This window comes from Loxodonta africana, chromosome 2, assembly GCF_030014295.1.
Source record: "Loxodonta africana isolate mLoxAfr1 chromosome 2, mLoxAfr1.hap2, whole genome shotgun sequence".
Taxonomy (NCBI): domain Eukaryota; kingdom Metazoa; phylum Chordata; class Mammalia; order Proboscidea; family Elephantidae; genus Loxodonta; species Loxodonta africana.
The window spans coordinates 166,053,620-166,074,809 of record NC_087343.1 but is presented as its reverse complement, the minus strand read 5'-3'; the positions used below and the strand labels follow the sequence as shown (position 1 = coordinate 166,074,809).

The 21,190-nt window shown below is 42.6% G+C and overlaps 1 protein-coding gene across 1 annotated transcript in view; it reads left to right on the top strand.

Annotated features, from left to right (window-relative positions):
- The window catches only part of CCDC69 (coiled-coil domain containing 69), a 74,803-nt gene extending 54,166 nt beyond the window's left edge, over positions 1 to 20,637 (top strand). Inside the window, exon 11 of the mRNA XM_064279712.1 lies at positions 8,526 to 20,637. Coding sequence (XP_064135782.1) covers positions 8,526 to 8,627 — 102 coding nt within the window. The 3' untranslated portion in view covers positions 8,628 to 20,637. The remainder of the gene's footprint in view (positions 1 to 8,525) is intronic.
- The last annotated feature ends 553 nt before the right edge of the window (positions 20,638 to 21,190 follow it).

The following is a 21,190-nucleotide window of genomic DNA, read 5'->3' as shown; positions in this document are numbered from 1 at the left end:
AGCACCAGGTCTGTAGAAGACAAACATTCATCAAACCCTTTCAAGGTACTTTTAAAAACATAATTTCATGTCAGGTTTTTGGGTGCACAATGGTGAAATGAGCAGGAACTATCTGGGGACCAGGTCTCTCCAGAGCAGTGCTATCTACAAGAACTTTCCATGATAATGGAAATGTTCTGTGTTTGTGTTGACCAGTATGGTAACCCCTAACTTCATGTGGCTATTGAGCACTTGGAATGTGGCTAGTGTGACTAAAGTGAACTTTTAATTTAATTTAATTTTAGTTTGAAATAGCCATACCTGGTTAGTTTTCTCCCTATCAGCTGGAATACCTCTAGAGTTGGGCAAATGCAGATGTTCTTGGCCCTGGCTGCCCATTAGAATCATCTGAGGTGCCCTTTAAAAAAAAAAAAAATTTACAGTTCCTGGGCACCACCCCCAGACCAAGAGTTCCTAGGCGGTGCAATTGGGTAAGTGCTCAACTACCGCCTGAAAGGTTGGCTGTTCAAACTCAATCAGAGGCACTTAGGAAGACAGACCTGGTAATCTGCTTCTGAAAGTTCACAGTCTTGAAAACTCTGCAGAGCACAGTTCTACTCTGCATACGTGGGGTCACCATGAGTCGGGGGCTGACTCAACAACAACTTAAAAAACAACCCCTAAACCAATTAAGTCAGAATCTGTCCTGGAGGGGAAGGTTGGTATCAGTATTTTTTAAAGCTCTGCAGGTGATTCTAAGGTACAGCCAAAGTTGGAAAATGCAGGGCTAGTGGTTCCCAAACCTGGGTGAAGATTGGCATCACCTATAGGACTTGTTAGCCTCCGGACATAATAGGGCACAATTCCCAGGAGTAGGGCCACGAATCTGGTTTTTACGGATTCCCAGATAGAGTCAAGAGCCTTTAGACTAGACAATTATCCTGTTGTCGATAGATTTGTGTAAGTGAGACAATCCTGAGTCTAGAAGAGTCATGTATGTCTTCATTTAGACAAAGTTGAACTCTGTGACTACACAACTCTACATGAAACTAACCGTAGAATTCCACAATGTCACAGGAAGGATCTTGGAGAACCATGAGGCCAACCCACTCATTTTACAGATGGGTCTAAGGGGAAAGACTTAAGAGTTATGTTTGGAGGGCTTTCCCTGACTTAGGCTCTTTGAGACCCTGACTCAAGACCACCTGTGAAGAAGACAAACGTGTTTCCCTGGCGGTCCTCGCCTTCCGCACACGCACTGTCCTGGCAGCGTCAAACCCAGCAGCTGTATTCCCCAATGTCTGTGCTTGTGGAGTTCACCACCAGCAGCTGACTGTGCTGACTGAGGTGCTTGATTCTGAAAGACAGTCAGTAGGGACAGGGTAGGGACGGGCAGGTGATGGGGATGACCTGGTAGGCAGCATTTGGGTTCTTCAGCCCTCCTCCTCTCACTGCTTCCCCCTCCCACTTTCCCTAGGGAGCTGCCAGGATTTGTATTGATCCCACCCACAGTTTGTAATTGGCTCACCTAAACCCTCTGGTTTCAGGTACAGCTTCTGATTGGTCCCTTTACTCCCCTTTGACCCAGGAGTTCCCTCCCACACACTGGAGCTGTTATCCCCCAAACTCCTTTGCTCGCCTTGGCTCTTCTTGTCTCTCTCTGTTCAGACCAGCAAATACTCTCTAAGCACTACCACCTACCAAGAGAGGCAGAACGAAACCAAACCCGTTGCCATGGAGTCAATTCTGTCTCATAGAGACCCTATAGGACAGAGTAGAACTGCCCTATAGGGGTTCCAAGGAGGGGCTGGTGGATTCCAACTGCTGACCTTTTGGTTAGCAGCTGAGCTCTTAACCAATCCACCACCAGTGCTCCAAAAGAGAGGCAGAGTCCCAGGAAATTCCAGCCTAGGAGGCTGAATTGAAAAAGGCATATTTTCTGAGCCCACCCTTGACCTGATTTTATTCTGGACTGGGGTGGATGATGCTGGTGGGTTGATTTTCCCTTTATTTCTGGCTTCCCCATGATGGCATCCCTGGCAAGTACAGATACGCTGGACAATCAGTCTTTTTTGTCTTATCATTGCTACCTCTTTCTCCTAAAGGCATCCTGCTGCCTGCAGGAGCTGAGGAACCCTGGGGTTGTGGGAAGGCTCTTCACCCACTCTGTTAAATCGCTATGACTCTGATGGGTCCTGTGAGCCCATCTTACTATTTCTTTTAGGTGCCTGTAGTTGTATATAATAGGATGCCACCCCATTGTGAGTTCTGAGTCATTTTAATCCCTGTAAAAATAATCATCAGTGAACTTCTCCCCAACATCCTCTGATCCACCCCTGGACCCACTCAGCAGACTATCCCAGAAGTCCCTTTGCCCCATACTTCAGGCGTCCCTCATCCTCCTCCTCCAGGTACACAGGCACCCGCCAGCGGACCACATTACCCCAGCAGTGCAGCTCCACAGTCTCCCCAGCCCAAAGGCTCAGAAAGTCCCCCACCTTCTGGAATTAGCTCCTCCATAACACCTGGGTCAGGATGGAAGGGGATGGGGGGCTTGGAGTTGCAGAAGCTGCAGCCTCCACAGGGGTCTTCATCCTCAGGGGCTTCTGGTTCCCCTCTGATTTGGGCTTTCTCCAGCCTGGGGTTCCTGAGGGCTTCACCTCACCAGGGCTGGCTGTTTTGAGACCCCTCTTTTTCTGAGCCCTTGGAGTTCTACCACAGTCCTGGATTTCAACTGCAGAGAAAACAGCCTGAATCTGGGATTACCAGGCTTCACCATTCACTGTTCACCTCAAATTCTGTCCTCTTCTCACCCCAGCAGTTGACAAGTCCTCAGAGTTCTGTCACCTTTTATGTTTATTACTACCACACAAGTAATTCTCATTCATTAGAGAAAAATTCTAAAATACAGACAAATCAGGAAAAAGGATTAAAATCACCCCAAATCTTACCATCTAGAGATAACCACTATTAATATTTTGAAGCATATTCTTCCAAGGTTTTTCTATGCAAATGTTTAAAGTAAATATTTTATGTAAAAAATTAAAAACGAAGCAATTCAATTCAATACATTTCTTTATAATCCACATTTTCTTCTTAGTAATATTGTGATTGTCATTCCAGGTCAACAAACACATATGTGCCAACATGTTTAATGACTTGCATGGTATTTCATGGTAGAGATGAATCATGACTGATTCCTTCATTGTTGGGTCTTTAGATCGTTTCACATTCTTAGCTAAAATAAACAATTCCGTATTCTCACCTTAAAACAGATTGCTTCCTAAGATGCGATTCCTTAGAGGTAGAATTGCTAGTAGGCTATGGAAGGGATCTTATACATTGCCTTATCAGAGTTGCCACCAATATTTCAATACTTTCTAGAGCACACTCCAGAAGAGGTCATTTAACCTGCACTTAGATATGTCTGGTGATGGGGAGCTCACTACTTGGCGATATTAATAGCTATCATTTATTGAGCCTACAGTGTTTTGGAAAAAGTGTTGTTAGTTGCTCTCAAGTCAGCTCCAACTCATAGCAACCCCACGTACAACAGAACAAAACATATCCCAGCCCTGTGCCATCTGCCCCCTTTCTGAAAAAGTAAACCAAAAAAAAAAACAAAACACCTGTTGCTATTGAGTTGATTCCAACTCATGGTGACCCCTTCTGTTACAAAATAGAACTGCTCCATAGGGTTTTCTTGGTTGTAATCTTTAGGGAAGTAAGTTGCCAGGCCGTTCTTCCATGGTGCTGCTGGGAGTATTCAAACCGCTAACTTTGGGTTACTAGTCAAGCACAAGCCACTTGGGCCACCTGGAATGGGACTCCCGTACTCATTGCCTTCAAGCTGGTTCCAACTCATAGCAACCCTACAGAACAGAGTAGAACTTCCCCCATAGGGTTTCTAAGGCTGTAAATCTTTACAGAAGCAGACTGCTTTCTATACTTTCTCCTGTAGAGAATCTGGTGGGTTCGAACTACCGACCTTTCAGTTCACAGTTGAACACGTAAATTACTGCTTCACCAGGGCTTCTTGGAGCAGTACTATCACCTTTATATACATTTTCTTATTTTATCCACTTAATGAATGCAAAAGGTCCCTGGGAGGTGCCACCAGTTTGCTCTCAGCTACTAACCAAAAGGTTGGCAGTTCAAATCCACCCAGCAGCACCGTGAAAGAAAAGCCTGGTGATTTACTTCCATAAGATGGTAGCCATTGAAAACCCTGAGGAGTGCAGTTCTACTCTGACACACATGAGGTCGCCAGGAGCTGGAACTGACAGCAAGGGGTTTGGTTTAATGAGTGCAGAATAAGTATTATTCTGATTTACAGATGAGGAACTTGAGGACCCCAGAGGTTAACTTCCCCAAGATACTGTGCCAAGGAGTAGGAGACTCAGAACTCAAACCCAGGCCAGCCTGACTCCAGAGCCTGTGGGAATTCCCCAGTAGCTGTTCTCAGTGCAGAATGGCTCTGACTGATAGAAAGTCCTTTCAGATATTGACCCCGCTATCTTTAACTATTACCCACTGATATAATTTTTCTTTCCTGTGGAGGAGGGAACAGATTTGCTTCATGTCCCTCCGAGCCACTCCAGCTCCAAATCTTCTCTTCATAGAGAGAAGGTAGCACAATTTGTAGCAAACTTTGAGGCTCTTTTCTTTCCTAATAGTTCCCACTCTCTCTCCACCCCCACTGCCAACACCGCTGACTCCAAGCCCTGATCAGATCATTTCTGGACTATTGTAGTAGCCCCTGACTAGTCTTTTCACCTTCAACCTATCTAACACACAGCATCAGATACAACTTCTTAAAACGCCATGTTAATTCCAGTTAGAAAAACCTTGGACCACCCCGTTATTGGTGGGGTTAGTAAAGGCCAATTGGAGTAAGGGGGCTGGTATAGTGTTTGGTCAACAGTAATAGAAAAGGCCCCAATGGAATTTAGCAGCTATTTTTTTTTTTTTATGGCCCAAATCATTATCACCCCCACACACAATTCCCTCTAGTCCACAACTACAGGTACCAAATCAGCAAAAACAAAACAAAAATTTTAAAAAGCATCCAAGCCACCACCTTCAGACCTTAATCCTCTGTTTTTCATGCCCTAAAAGATTCCCCCAGCATCCTGTTGGGGTCATCTATCCTGGGGACCCTCTCTGGCCTTGGAAGAAAAGGGTATGGTAGGGTTTGGGGAGGTTTGGGTAGTTTGGGGAAGTTTATTGTGAATCTCTTACATGAGGAGAGCACTTAACAGTTCACAAAGAATTTTCCCATCTACATTCCAGTTCAATCCTTGCCACAACCCCAAAAAAGGTGCCCAGCAAGCATAGTTATCCTCTTTTTATAGGACAAGAAACTAAGCTGCAGAGAGAACAGCTAGGCTTACTGTGTTAACAACATGACCTAGAACACCACAGCCTAATATTAAAAACAAGGACACTCTGAGGAGGCAGCCGGGCAGTTCCTGAGAAGGGGTGGTGAGCCTGGGGCCGTAAAAGGAATATGGATTTTAGAGCCAGATGTGCTAGGTTTCGGATCTTTGCTCTACTACAAACTAGTTTTGTGACATTGGCCAAATCATTTAATTTCCTCGAGCCTCATTTTCTTCATTTAGAAAATGGAAAAGAGAGTACTTTCCGTGCAAGTCTAATATGAATATTAAATGAGATAATGTACTTAGCACAGTGCCCCATATGTAATAGAAGCTCAATAAATAGCAGTTGTCCTTATAAATAGTGTATTAGTTTCCTATTACTGCTGGAACCAATGGTACTGAAGGAAGAAGTCCAAGCTGCATTGAAGGCATTGATGAAAAGCAAGGCTCCAACAAACGGATGCAGCACTCCAAGTGCTCACTCAACTATGCCAAGAAATTTGGAAGACAGCTACCTGGCCAACCGACTGGAAGAGATCCCTATTTATGCCTATTCCCAAGAAAAGTGATCCAACCAAATGCAGAAATTATTGAACAATATCATTAATATCACACACAAGTAAAATTTTGCTAAAGATCATTCAAAAGCAACCGGCAGCAGTATATCGACAGGGAACTACCAGAAATCCAACTGAATTCAGAAGGGAAGGTGGAATGAGGGATGTCATTGGTGATGTTGGATGGATCCTGGCTGAAAGCAGAGAATACCAGGAAGAGGTTTACCTGTGTTTTACTGACTATGCAAGGCTTTTGACTGTGTGGATCATAACAAATTATGGATAACATTGCAAAGAAAGGGAACTCCGGAACACTTAATTGTGCTCATGAGGAACCTGCACATAGACCAAGAGGTAGTTGTTCGAACAGAACAAGGGAATACTGCATGGTTTAAAGTCAGGAGTTGTATCCTTTCACTATATTTATTCAATCTGTATGCTGAGCAAATAATCTGAGAAGCTGGACTATATGAAAAGAATGCAGCATCAGGATTGGAGGAAGACTCTAACAATCTGCTTTATGCAAATGACACAACCTTGCTTGCTGAAAGTGGACTTGAAGCACTTACTGATGAAGATCAAAGACCACAGCCTTCAGTATGGATTACACCTCAATATAGAGAAAACAAAAATCCTCACAACTGGACCAATAAGTAACATCATGATAAAGAGAGTTGTCGAGGATTTCATTTTACTTGGATCCACAACACCCATGGAAGCAGCAGCCAAGAAATCAAAGGACGCATTGCAGTGGGCAAATCTTCTGCAAAAGACTTCTTTAAAGTGTTAAAAAGAAGATGTCACCTTGAAGACTAAGGTGCTCCTGAATAAATCCATGATGTTTTCAATCTCCTCATATGCACATGAAAGCTGGACAGTGAATAAGGAAGACGGAAGAAGAGTTTACTCCTTTGAATTGTGGTGTTGGTGAAGAATACTAAATATACCATGGACTGCCAGAATGAACAAATCTGTCTTGGAAGAAGTACAACCAGAATGCAAGGATGGCGAAACTATGTCTCACACTCTTAGGACATGTTATCAGGAGAGATCTATCCCTGAAAAAGGACATCGTATTTGGTAAAGCAGAAGGTCAGCAAAAAAGAGGAAGACCCTCAATGAGATGGATTGACACAGTGGCTGCAACAACTGGCTCAAGCATAACAAGGATCATGGGGATGGTGCCGGACCGGGCAGTGTTTCGTTCTGTTGTACATAGGGTCGCTATGAGTTGGAACCAACTCGATGGCACCTAACAACAACAAGATGGCTGCTGTAACAAATTACCACCAAATTAGTGGCTTAAAACAACACAAATTTATTATTTTACACTCCTGGAAGTCAAAGGAAATCCTGGTGGCATAGTGATTAAGAGCTACAGCTGCTAATAAAAAGGTCAGCAGTTCTAATCCACCAGGCATTCCCTGGAAACCACACTGGGCAGATCTACTCTGTCCTATAGGGTCTGCTATGAGTTAGCATTGATGGCAATGGGTTTTTTTTTTTTTTTTTGAGGGCGCGGAGGGGTGGTTTGGAAGTCAAAAGTCCAAAATAGGTCTCCCTAGGCTAAAAATAAAGGTTATCAGAAAAGCTGTATTCCTTCTGGAGGTTCTAAGGGGCAGTCTAGTTCCTTGTTCTTTCCAGCTTCTAGGGGCTGCCCACATGCCTCTGCTCATGGCTCCATTTCTCTGCCCTCAAAACCCCAGTATCAAGCTGAGTCTTCCTCATGCTGCCATCTCTCTGGCTCTCTCTTCCGTTTCCCAATTCCACTTTTTGGCACCCTTGTGATGATATTGGGCTACCCAGGTGATCCAGGATAATCTCTCCCATTTTAATGTTAATCAATTAGCAATCTTAACTTCCCTTTGCCACTGTAAATTAACATATTCACAGATTTCAGGCATCAGGAAGTGGACATCTTTGGGAGACATTTTTATTTGTCTATCATAGTGTTTGGTTTTTTTTTTTTTTTAATCCAAATATAAAGCTTATGCTTTAGTAGCCAGATTTTCAGGGATAGGAGCCTTCTACCAAGCAGAAGCAAGCCAATCAGAGGACAGGATAAGAGAGAGGTCAGGAGTCCCCACTGGTTTTTTGATTGCTGTAATTGAAAAACTGTTGTCAGAGCAGCTGACAGGAGGAAGTCTCTGGATTCTGGCCACCTTCCTGTTTGGGTCTGTGGCTCCCAGAACTGGGGCTGTGCTGGTGGATTGTGACAGGGCCCTCAACAAGTCTTGATAACAGGGTGGCTGCAAATACATCTTAATTAGTGGACACTCTGCCTCCTGGGACTGAGTGGCTGCCAGGCTTTGGGGGAAGGGGCCTCTTTGGGAGCCATTATGAGATGCCTGCAGCCTTGAAGTTTTTCTGAGTCTGCCAAATTAACAAGTCACCTATGCAAACTTTTTTTTTTTAATAATTTTTATTGTGCTTTAAGTGAAAGTTTACAAATCAAGTCAGTCTGTCACATATAAACTTATACAGACCTTACTATATACTACCATTTACTCTCCCCCTAATGAGTCAGCCTGCTCCCTCCTTCCAGTCTCTCCTTTCGTGACCGTTTTGCCAATTTCTAACCCTCTCTACCCTCCCATCTCCCCTCCAGACAGGAGATGCCAACACAGTCTCAAGTGTCCACCTGATACAAGTAGCTCACTCTTCATCAGCACCTCTCTCCAACCCATTGTCCAGTCCCTTCCATGTCTGATGAGTTGTCTTCGGGAATGGTTCCTGTCCTGGGCCAACAGAAGGTTTGGGGACCATGACTGCCGGGATTCTTCTAGTCTCAGTCAGACCATTAAGTGTGGTCTTTTTATGAAAATTTGGGGTCTGCATCCCACTGATCTCCTGCTCCCTCAGGGGTTCTCTGAAGGGCAGTCATCAGTTGTGGCCGGGCACCATCTAGTTCTTCTGATCTCAGGATGATGTAAGTCTCTAGTTCACATGGCCCTTTCTGTCTCTTGGGCTCATAGTTATCCTGTGACCTCTATGCAAACTTTTGAGTAGTATCAGGTTTGATTTCAGACGGTGATGGTTATTATTATGGTCACAGCTAAAACTTATTGGGCACCCAGGCACTGTGCAACGAGCTCTGGTAACACAGTGGTTAAGCACTCAGTGATAAGTGAAAGGCCAGTGGTTCAAGCCCACCAACTGCTCCACGGGAGAAAGATGCAGCAGTCTGCATCCATAAAGATTACAGCCTTGGAAACCCTTTAGGACAGTTCTACTCTGTCCTATATGGTCACTATGAGTTGGAATCAACTTGACAGCAATGGGTTTTAAGACAACCTCATAGCACCAAATGGCAATACTGCCAATGGCCTGACAGTATCTGAAAGAAGACTGGGATGACAACAAATCTCTAAATCCTGGTCCAAACACTACCCATGCTCTTGCAAAGATTATTGTGGCCCAACCTCTTCCTGGGAGGGAGGGGAAGCTGGATCTCAGCCTCTCCAGGGATCAGCCTCCTGTCAAGTACTGGGCTGGAAATCCTTCAAAGGCCCTGCCCCTGATGGAGCCCTGAGATGGTTGATCTTTGTGAGAAAAATCAGACTCTTAGATTCTAAGAATCTAGGAATAAACATTCCAACTCCGATCATGATATAATCTCGGTATGATGAACTCAAGACTTTAAAATTAAAATAACATTGCTTTGATTTATTGAGGTGTCCCTGGGTGGTGCAAATGGTTAAGTGCTCAACCACTTGCCAAAAGGTTGGTGGTTTGAACCCACCCAGAGGCACCTTGGAAGAAAGGCCTGGTGATCTGCTTCTGAAAAGTCACAACCTTGAAAACGCTATGGAGCAGTTCTACTCTGACACACATGGGGTCGCCATGAGTTGGAATCAACTCAACAACAGCTAACAACAACAGCCACAATTTATTGAGTGTTTATGTATCAGGCTGTAAGCTAAACATTCATATACATTACAAAATCTAATCTTTGAAACCACCCTATTATTTTGAGACTATAGCTATCCCCGTTTTACCCCTGAATAAACTGAGTCTTCATTTTGTTAAATCTTGGCAGTGAATGGAGGAGCCAGGGTTTGTTCTATCAGACTCAGTTCCACACACTTTGACCCACAACATGAATTCTAGCTTGGCAGACTTAGAATGATAGCCTCTGAATTTCAGATCAGAGAGACCTGTTAGGCATGGAAGGGGCTTAGATTATACAGTGCATCCTTGTCATTGTACAGATGAGGAGCTGAGTTCAGAGAGGCAACAAGTCTCAGCCAGAGACACAGAGAGCAAAGGAGCTGAGCTCAGAACCCAGCACCCATTACCCTTCCCCTAGTCATCAGCGGGGTACTTCTGGGGGAGGCAGGGATGAGGGATCTCAGGACTGCCCCAGAGAGGTAAGTGGAGGCCCATACCTGAAATGACACAGATGAGCAGACAATGGGCCAAGAAGCAGAGGGCTCTGGGGTCCGTGATAGAATGACCTGGAGCTGAGATGCTGCTGCAGCTATGGCAGGGGCCACAGGGGAGAGACTGCAGGGGTTGCACACAGTGAGCAATAAAGTGATGGGGACCACCAGGAATGGGATGGGAGGTAGGGCTTGAGTCCAAAAGTAAATCACAGTCCTGAGTCCTGGCGTCTCCAGGACTCCAAACAAAATTCCTTTCTCTGGGTTCCTCCTGCCAAGGTGAATGGAGCTATTCAGAGCCTCGCTCAGGAAAAACCAGTCCTGTGACCAGGGGAGGAGGGTCCTCGAGGGTAGACAGGTGGGTCTGGGAGGCAGCTAGAGAGGCCATTAGAGGGTCATAGGTGGGGTTGTTGAGGGACAGGAGTATCTGAGGACAAAATAGGTGAACGTGGCTAGGAGGAAGCAGGGGTCAGCTACTGTCTGTGGGCCAAATCTGGCCACCTGCCTGTTTTTGCATAGCCCACAAGCTAAGAATGGCTTTTGTAAATGATTGAAAAAATTTTTTAAATAATATTTGGTGACACATGGAAGTTGAACTTCAGTGTCCATAAAGTTTTATTGGAACACAGCCACACTCATTTGTTTATATGTTGTTCATGATTGCCTTTGTGATACCATGACAGGGTTGATCTTTGATGTGGTGAAAAACATATGATATTGTTCACTACAGATTAGTAAGTAAGCACAGGTAAACGCATGCTTACCTTTCTCACTGGGTAATCCGTCTCTGTCAGGGACTGTAAATTTGAAAAGAGACAGGAAGTTGCTGTGAGGTTGTGCAGGTTGTGCCACCCAGGTGATTGGGTGGGACTGTGCGGATAGGGTAACTGTGGTCCACCAAAGAGACTGGCCAGCTTTGCCAACCCTCTGGGCCTAAAATGAGCCACCCCAGAGTCAGGAAAGAGAGGATCCCACCACCACAGAGGAAGGATAACCTAGAGTGGAACTTGTCCTATGGGCCCAGGATCCCTGCACTGAGTAGCTCCTGGAACCAGGAGACTGAGCTGTAACACTGAAGACAGCAAGAAGTAGTGGCAGAGAAACGGCAGCAGGAGAGATCAGCAAGGGATGGTAGAGTAGGCCTTCCAGCCCACGGGGCAAGAAAGCTGAGTGCCTTTGGGTGGAGGCTTACCCGCGGAGTGGGGTGCCTCTGAGCACTTACTGGCAGAGCTAAAAGAGCTTCGTAACATTTGCCTGAGCAGGTCAGAGGCCAAGGGCCGCAGAAAGGTGTGCCTGCGGCAGCGTGGCTGGGAAGCAGCTGTCCTGATGGAAGAATTGTATCCTGAGTGTTCCTCAACCTGAATTGTAACCTGTTACTTCCCTAATTAACCCCAGAATCATGAGTATTGTCTGTGAGTTCTGTGGGGTCATTGCAATGAATTATCAAACCCAGCAGAGAAACAGTGCCATGAGAGGGACAGTTGGTATCAGAATTGGTAAATGTGGCGGAGAGAGGAGACATATCTGACATCTGCCTTGTACAGATCATCCCTGGGCTGTTGATCTTGATTTTCCTTCCCCCTTCTGAAGTTAGAGGAGGTAAGATGCCACCCCCACACCATTTTTACAGGTTGGGAGAGAGACAGATAGCACCCATACCTAGAAGCAGAATCTTTTTTTTTCTTTTCTTTAAAATAATTTTTATTGTGCTTTAAGTGAAATTTTACAAATCAAGTCAGTCTGTCACACAAAAACATATACACCTTGTTACATACTCCCAATTACTCTCCCCCTAATGAGACAGCCTGCTCCCTCCCTCCGCTCTCTCCTTTCGTGACCATTTTGCCAGTTTCTAACCCTCTCTACCCTCCCATCTCCCCTCCAGGCAGGAGATGCCAACACAGTCTCAAGTGTCCACCTGATACAAGTAGCTCACCCTTCATCAGTATCTCTCTCCAACCCATTGTTCAGTCCCTTCCATGTCTGATGAGTTGTCTTTGGGAATGGTTCCTGTCCTGGGCCAACAGAAAGTTTGGGGACCATGACCACTGGGATTCTTCCAGTCTCGGTCAGTCCATTAAGTGTGGTCTTTTTATGAGAATTTGGGGTCTGCATCCCACTGTTCTCCTGCTCCCTCAGGGGCTCTCTGTTGTGCTCCCTGTCAGGGCAGCCATCGTTCGTGGCCAGGCACCATCTAGTTCTTCTGATCTCAGGATGATGTAAATCTCTAGTTCACGTGGCCCTTTCTGCCTCGGGCTCGTAGTTATCGTGTGACCTTGGTGTTCTTCATTCTCCTTTGATCCAGGTGGGTCGAGACCAATTGATGCATCTTAGATGGCCACCTGTTAGCGTTTAAGACCCCAGACGCCACATTTCAAAGTGGGATGCAGAGTGTTTTCATAATAGATTTTATTATGCCAATTGACTTAGATGTCCCCTATGCTGGCCTTTGAAGCATTCGGTTTATTCAAGGAACTTCTTTGCTTTTGGGTAGAAGCAGAATCTTTGATGTGGTGAAAAAATGTGAAATTGTTCACTACAGGTGATCTGGTAAGCAAGGTAAGCACTGTGCTTACCTTGCCTATTGGATAATCCACCCCGAAAGCTTGGCTGCTAACAGAAAGATTGGCAGTTCGAACCCATCAGCCGCTCCACTGGAGGGATTAATTTCTGGTCAGGAACTTTTTTACAGTTAATACTTGGTTTCATGGGTAAGAAAAACCCTAAAATCAAAGTAAGATATCTGTTATTAATTTTTCTCTTTGACAGAGGTAACCACCACTTTTGTGGGTTATTTTTCCAGACTTTTCTCTGCATCTGAGTTTGTATATGTATACCCAGGAAACCCTGGTGGCATAGTGGTTAAGAGCTAAGACCACTAAGCAGAAGGTAGGCGGTTAAAAACCACCAGGCACTACTCTGTCCTATAGGGTCGCTATGAGTCAGAATCATCCTGACAGCAATGGGTTTGGTTTTTATGTACACCCATAGAAAAAGTGCAATACTGCTTTGTGGGTCCATGGTAGTACATATTAAAAAAACCAAACCTGTTGGTGTCAAGTAGATTCCGACTCATGGTGACCCCACCTGTTTCAGAGTAGAACTGCACTCCATGGGGTTTTAATGTATGTAATCTTGTGAAACGTTCCCTGGGTGGTATGGTTTGTGTTTGGCTACTAACCAAAAGGTTTTCTGTTCAAATACACCCAGTGGGGCCACAGAAGAAAGGCCTGGAGATCTACTTCCATAAGATTACAGCCACTGGAGTGCACTTGATGGCAACAGATAATCTTAAAGAAGTAGATCTCCAGGTCTTTCTTCTGCAGCTCTACTGGGTGGATCCAAATTGCCAACCTTTTGGTTAGTAGTTGAGTACAAACTTTTTAAACCACCCATGACCGAAACAAACAAACCCTTTTCAGAATCATAGCTACCCTACAGGACGAGAGCAGAACTGCCCCACAGAGTTTCTAAGGAGTGGCTGGTAGATTTGAACTGCAGACCTTTTGGTTAGCAGCTGAACAGTTAACCACTGTGCCATCAGGGCTCCTGCAGAGGCCTACCTTTATTCTTTAAGTGCTAGATAGTATCCTATGGTTTGACTCTACTACATTTCACCCATTCCCCTACTAAAGGTTATTGAGGTTTTTTCCAGCTTTTTGCTATTGGAAACAATGCTGCAGTAAGCAAGAACTAGCATCCCAAGGTCCTATTAAAAATAATCAAAACACAAAGAAGTTAAAACATAAGGCTTATTTTGAGCAGTTATTATAAATGCATGCAGGGAGATCATTTTGTTTCTAAAAACGAGTGAATCAAAGCAGGCTAGTTACAACTGTTAAAAAATAATACACTTTTGAATTAGCTCAAAACAATAACATAATATTTGGCTGTTTCATAATAAACAATTTGCAAATTAGAGGAGCTCGAGTCTCCCTGCATGAAGGAAAACAAAGAGGGGAAAAGTGTTCGCCAGGTTTGGAAATTTCACAGAAGTTTAAATTTTTTTTTTCTTAAGGAATGCAAGTTTCCATAGTGACTGAGTACTTAATGGTTACTGAATTAACATTAAGAATTAACTCCTGAAAATTTGAAAATTAAAATTAAGGAAGCACATGGTCTTTTTCATTAAGTCACAGGTAATGGGTTTATTATGGACTACTTTTCCTAGCCAGAAAAGGTAAGTTTTACAATGCTGCAGAGCAGTTTCTGGTGGGGGAAAAAAAAAAGTCAATACTTTTGCAGTGTGGGCCAGGCTTTTTTATGGCTAATTTTTGGTTTTAAAAATCTCTTAAAGTCAAAGTAAGGTGTCTGCTCTTAATTTTTTTCTTTCATAGCCATAACGACAACATTTTCCTTGAAAGTTTATTAAGCAAAAAAATGGTATTCAATGCAGACTTACCCTAAAACATAGCTCTAGTCTGACCTTTGGAGCCTCTGTTTCTTGGAACTGACTACACATAGATAGTTCTTCAAAAGAGCATAATAACTAAGGCAAGATGGTCTTTACTAGTTTATCTGGACCATTGCTTCACTCAAGGATGACTTTTAGAAACGAGGTTCTACAAGGCTCGAGGTTCAAAAGGACATCTAAGGACAATGGTCTGGGTGGGATACCTCAATTCCATGGACCCCAGAAATCTAGATTCCAGGAGAATGAAAGCTTTCTCAGAAGCGATTGAAAAGACCACGGTTTGGGTCAGGTGCACCTTAGTCATCAAAGTGATACCTTTGCTTTTTAAAACTTTGAGGAGATCTTTTGCAGCAGATTTGGCAATGCAATACCATACATCATTTGATTTCTTGATCGCTGCTTCTGTGGGCATTGATTGTTGATCCAAGTAGAATGAAAACATTGACAATTTCTTCTCCAAGGAGAAAAAAGCGGAGCTATGTTTCTGCTATTGAAAACAAGCTGGAGCAGCTCATTCATATATTCATTTATTCTGTTCTTCATTCAGCAGATATTTGTAAAGGGAGAATAAAGCAGACCTGGCCTCAGCTTTCAGAGAGCTCACATTCCAGGGAGGCAGAGTTGGACCTTCATGACATAATCACACAAATTCTCACAGAATTTCAAACTGTGGTAGGTGCAGTGAAGGAGAGTGACAGAGTGATCTGAGAGTGTTTAGCATCTTTCAGTCTAGACCCAGGGCCTTGGGCTAGGAAGCATCATGGGGCATTCTCCAGGGTCTTGGGCTGTGCCCATACACCACTATCTGGGACACATGTATACTCTTCTTGTGAAATCCCTCCACTAGGAAATCATCAGCTAGAACTTGTGTTCAAAGTGGTGACCTGCCAAGCTCCCAGCACCCTCCCTTGGGAGTGCTGAGCCTATGAGGCTGGAAGATAAACTGTTACCTCTCAGAACCCTTTCCCTCCTTGAGAGACTCATCCACTGAAAAGAGAATGTTAGGCCCTGAATGACAAAAGTCCTAGGCGGCCAACACCCTCTTCAAACAGGTGAACTGGGGCCTAGGCAGAAGAGGCTGCTCAAGGTCACATAGCAACCAACAAAGCCCGAACTGGAACCCAGCTTCCCCAAGGTCCCCAATTCTGCACTGCTTTCAACCCCACCACAAGACCTCCCTCACTCCATGAATGACAGTTGATTTTATACAGCAGGAAGCCTGCTTTAGCCAGAGCCCAGGAGGGTTTCTAGTGGCTGCAAGCAATAGTTAGGATATAGACAAAACCCTGTGTTAGGGAGCAAGAGGTTCACGGCTGTGTTTGGAGGGATTTGCACTGTGGTGTCCATTCAGTGAAAATATACAAGCCATAGTCCCCAAACCCCCGCCCTTGCTCCGCTGACCTTCGAAGCATTCAGTTTATCCTGGAAACTTCTTTGCTTTTGGTCCAGTCCAGTCCAGTTGAGCTGACCTTCCCTGTATTGAGTATTGTCCTTCTCTTCACCTAAAGTAGTTCTTATCTACTAACTAATCAGTAAAATATCCTCTCCCACCCTCCCTTCCTCCCCGCCTCGTAACCACAAAAGTATGTGTTTTTCTCAGTTTATACTATTTCTCAAGATCTTATAATAGTGGTCTTATACAGTATTTGTCCTTTTGCATCTGACTAATTTCACTCAGCATAATGTCTTCCAGGCTCCTCCATGTTATGAAATGTTTCACAGATTCGTCACTGTTCTTTATCGATGCTTAGTATTCCATTGTGTGAATATACCACAATTTATTTAACCATTCATGCGTTGATGGACACCTTGGTTGCTTCCAGCTTTTTGCTATTGTAAACAGAGCTGCAATAAACATGGGTGTGCATATATCTGTTTGTGTAAAGGCTCTTATTTCTCTAGGGTATATTTCGAGGAGTGGGATTTCTGGGTTGTATGGTAGTTCTATTTCTAACTTTTTAAGAAAACGCCAGAAAGGGCCACAGGAACCAGAAACTTACATCATCCTGAGACCAGAGGAACTAAGTGGTGCCCGGCCACAAACGATGACTGCCCTGACAGGGTGCTCAACGGAGAACCCCTGAGGGAGCAGGAGATCAGTGGGATGCAGACCCCAAATTCTCATAAAAAGACCACACTTAACGGTCTGACTGAGACTAGAGGAATCCCAGCAGTCATGGTCCCCAAACCTTCTGTTGGCCCAGGACAGGAACCATTCCCGAAGACAACTCATCAGACATGAAAGGAACTGGACAGTGGGTAGGAGAGAGATGCTGATGAAGAGTGAGTTACTTGTATCAGGTGGACACTTGAGGCTGTGTTGGCATCTCCTGTCTATAGAGGAGATAGAAGGGTAGAGAGGGTTAGAAACTGGCAAAATTGTCACAAAAGGAGAGACTGGAAGGGCTGACTCATTAGGGGGAGAGTAAGTGGGAGTATGGAGTAAGGTGTATATAAGCTTATATGTGACAGACTGACTTGATTTGTAAACATTCACTTAAAGCTCAATAAAAATTATTTAAAAAAAAAAAAAGAAAGAAAGAAAACGCCAGACAGATTTCCAAAGTGGTTGTACCATCTTACATTCACACCAGCAGTGTATAAGAGTTCCAATCTCTCCGCAGCCTCTCCAACAGTTATTATTTTGTTTTTTGAATTAATGCCAGCCCTGTTGGAGTAAGATGGAATCTCACCACAGTTTTAATTTGCATTTCTCTAATGGCTAACGATCGAGAGCATTTTCTCATGTGTCTGTTAGCTGCCTGAATATCTTCTTTAGTGAAGTCTGTGTTCATATCCTTTGCCTACTTTTTGATTGGGTTGTTTGTCTTTTTGTGGTTGAGTTTTAACAGAATCATATAGATTTTAGAGATCAGGCGCTGGTCAGAGATGTCATAGCTGGAAATTTTTTCCCAATCTGTAGGTGGTCTTTTTACTCTTTTGGTGAAGTCTTTAGAAGAGCATAGGTGTTTGATTTTTAGGAGCTCCCAGTTATCTGGTTTCTCTCCGTCACTTTTAGTAATGTTTTGTATTCTGTTTATGCCTTGTGTTAGGGCTCCTAACGTTGTCCCTATTTTTTCTTCTATGATCTTTATCGTTTTAGTCTTTATGTTTAGGTCTTTGGTCCACTTGGAGTTAGTTTTTGTGCGTGGTGTGAGGTATGGCTCCTGTTTCATTTTTTTTGCAAATGGATATCCAGTTATGCCAGCACCATTTGTTAAAAAGACTATCTTTTCCCCAGTTAACTAACACTGGGCCTTTGTCAAATATCAGCTGCTCATATGTGGATGGATTTATATCTGGGTTCTCAATTCTGTTCCATTGGTCTATGTGCCTGTTATTGTACCAGTGCCAGGCTGTTTTGACTACTGTGGCTGTATAATAGGTTCTAAAATCAGGTAGAGTGAGGCCTCCCACTTTCTTCTTCTTTTTCAGTAATGCTTTGCTTATGCAGGGCTTCTTTCCCTTCCACATGAAGTTGGTGATTTGTTTCTCCATGGCATTAAAAAATGTCATTGGAATTTGGATTGGAAGTGCATTGTATGTATAGATGGCTTTTGGTAGAATAGACATTTTTACTATGTTAAGTCTTCCTATCCATGAGCAAGGTATGTTTTTCCACTTATGTAGGCCCCTTTTAGTTTCTTGCACTAGTACTTTGTAGTTTTCTTTGTATAGGTCTTTTACATCTTTGGTAAGATTTATTCCTAAGTATTTGATCTTCTTGGGGGCTACTGTGAATGGTATTGATTTGGTGATTTCCTCTTCGATGTTCTTTTTGTTGATGTAGAGGAATCCAAGTGATTTTTGTATGTTTACCTTGTAACCTGAGACTCTGTCAGTAGTTTTCTGGAGGATTCCTTAGGGTTTTCTGTGTATAAGATCATGTCATCTGCAAATAGAGATAATTTTACTTCTTCCTTGCCAATCCGGATGGGTTTTCTTTCTTTGTCTAGCCTAATTGCTCTCGCTAGGACCTCTACCACAATGTTGAATAAGAGCGGTGATAAAGGGCATCCTTGTCTGGTTCCCGCTCTCAAGGGAAATGCTTTCAGGCTCTCTCCATTTAGAATGATGTTGGCTGTTGGCTTTGTATAGATGCCCTTTATTATGTTGAGGAATTTTCCTTTAATTCCTATTTTTCTCACAGTTTTTATCATGAATGGGTGTTGGACTTTGTCAAATGCCTTTTCTGCATCAATTGATAAGATCATGTGGTTTTTGTCTTTTTTTTATTTATATGGTAAAATGGTTTTTCTAATATTAAACCAACCTTGCATACCTGGTATAAATCCCACTTGGTCATGGCGGATTATTTTTTTTCATATGTCGTTGAATTCTATTGGCTAGAATTTTGTTGAGGATTTTTGCATCTATGATCATGAGGGATATAGGTCTGTAATTTTCTTTTTTTGTAATGTCTTTACCTGGTTTTGGTATCAGGGATATGGTGGCGTCATAGAATGAATTAGGTAGTAGTCCATCATTTTCTATGCTTTGAAATACCTTTAGCAAGAGTGGTGTTAACTCTTCTCTGAAAGTTTGATAGAACTCTACAGTGAAGCTGTCTGGGCAAGGGCTATTTTTTTGTTGGGAGTTTTTTGATTACCTTTTCTATCTCTTTTTTTGTTATGAGTCTATTTAGTTGTTCTACTTCTGATTGTGTTAGTTTAGGTAGGTAGTGTTTTTCTAGGAATTCATCCATTTCTTCTAGGTTTGCAAATTTGTTAGAGTACAATTTTTCATAATAATCTGATATGATTCTTTTAATTTTAGTTGGGTCTGTTGAGATATGGCCCAACTCTTTTCTTATTCGGGTTATTTGTTTCCTTTCCTGTATTTCTTTAGTCAGTCTGGCTAATGGTTGGTTTATCAATTTTGTTAATTTTTTCAAAGAACCAGCTTTTGACTTTGTTAATTCTTTCAATTGTTTTTCTGTTCTCTATTTCATTTAGTTCAGCTCTAATTTTTATTATTTGTTTTCTTCTGATGCTTGATGGATTCTTTTGTTGCCTGCTTTCTATTTGTTCAAGTTTTAGGGACAGTTCTCTGATTTTGGCTCTTTCTTTATGTGTGCATTTATCAATATAAATTGACCTCTGAGCACTGCTTTTGCTGTGTCCCAGAGGTTTTGATAGAAAGTATTTTCATTCTCGTTGCATTCTATGAATTTCTTTATTCCCTCCTTAATGTCTTCTATAACCCAGTCTCTTTTGAGCAGGGTATTGTTCAGTTTCCAAGTATTTGATTTCTTTTCCCTGATTTTTCTCTTATTGATTTCTACTTTTATGGCCTTGTGGTCTAAGAAGATGCTTTGTATTATTTTGATGTTTTGGATTCTGCAAAGGTTTGTTTTATGACCTAATATGTGATCTATTCTAGAGAATGTTCCATGTGCACTAGAAAAAAAAGTATACTTTGCAGCTATTGGGTGGAGTGTTCTGTATAGGTCTATAAGGTCAAGTCGGTTGATTGTAGCAATTAGGTCTTCCGTGTCTCTATTGAGCTTCTTATTAGAAGTCCTATTCTTCTCTGAAAGTGGTGTGTTGAAGTCTCCTACTATAATTGTGGAGGTGTCTATCTCACTTTTCAATTCTGTAAAAGTTTGTTTTATGTATCTTGCAGCCCTGTCATTGGGTGCATAAATATTTAATATGGTTATATCTTCCTTGTTAATTGTCCCTTTAATCATTATGTAGTGTCCTTCTTTATCCTTTGTGGTGGATTTAACTTTAAAGTCTATTTTGTCAGAAATTAATATTGCTACTCCTCTTCTTTTTTGATTGTTGTTTGCTTGATACATTTTTTTCCAACCTTTGAGTTTTAGTTTGTGTCTCTAAGTCTAAGGTGTGTCTCTTGTAGGCAGCATATAGACGGATCGTGTTTCTTTATCCAGTCTGAGATGCTCTGTCTCTTTACTGGTGCATTTAGTCCATTTACATTCAGTGTAATTATAGATAAGTATATGTTTAGTGCTGTCATTTTGATGCCTTTTTGTGTGTGTTGTTGACAATTTCATTTTTCCACTGGCTTTTTTGTGCTGAGATGGTTTTCTCTGTAAATTGTGTGTTCCTTATTTTCATAGCAGTTGACTTTATGTTTGCTGAGTCATTATGTTTTTCTTGGTTTTTATTTTGAGTTATGGAATTGTTAGACCTCTTTTGGTCACCTTAATATTTACCCCTATTTTTCTAAGTAAAAACCTAACTTGTATTGTCCTATATTGCCTTGTTTTCCTCTCCATGTGGCAGTTCTATGCCTCCTGTTTTTAGTTCCTCTTTTTGATTATTGTAATCTCTTACATAATGACTTCATGATTCCCTGTTTTGAGCATTTTTTTTTCTTTTTAAAATTAATCTTAATTTGTTTTTGTGATTTCTTTATTTGAGTTGATATCAGGATGTTCTGTTCTGTGACTTAGTGTTGTGTTGTTATCTGATGTTATTGATTTTCTGACCAATTTCCTTTAGTATTTCT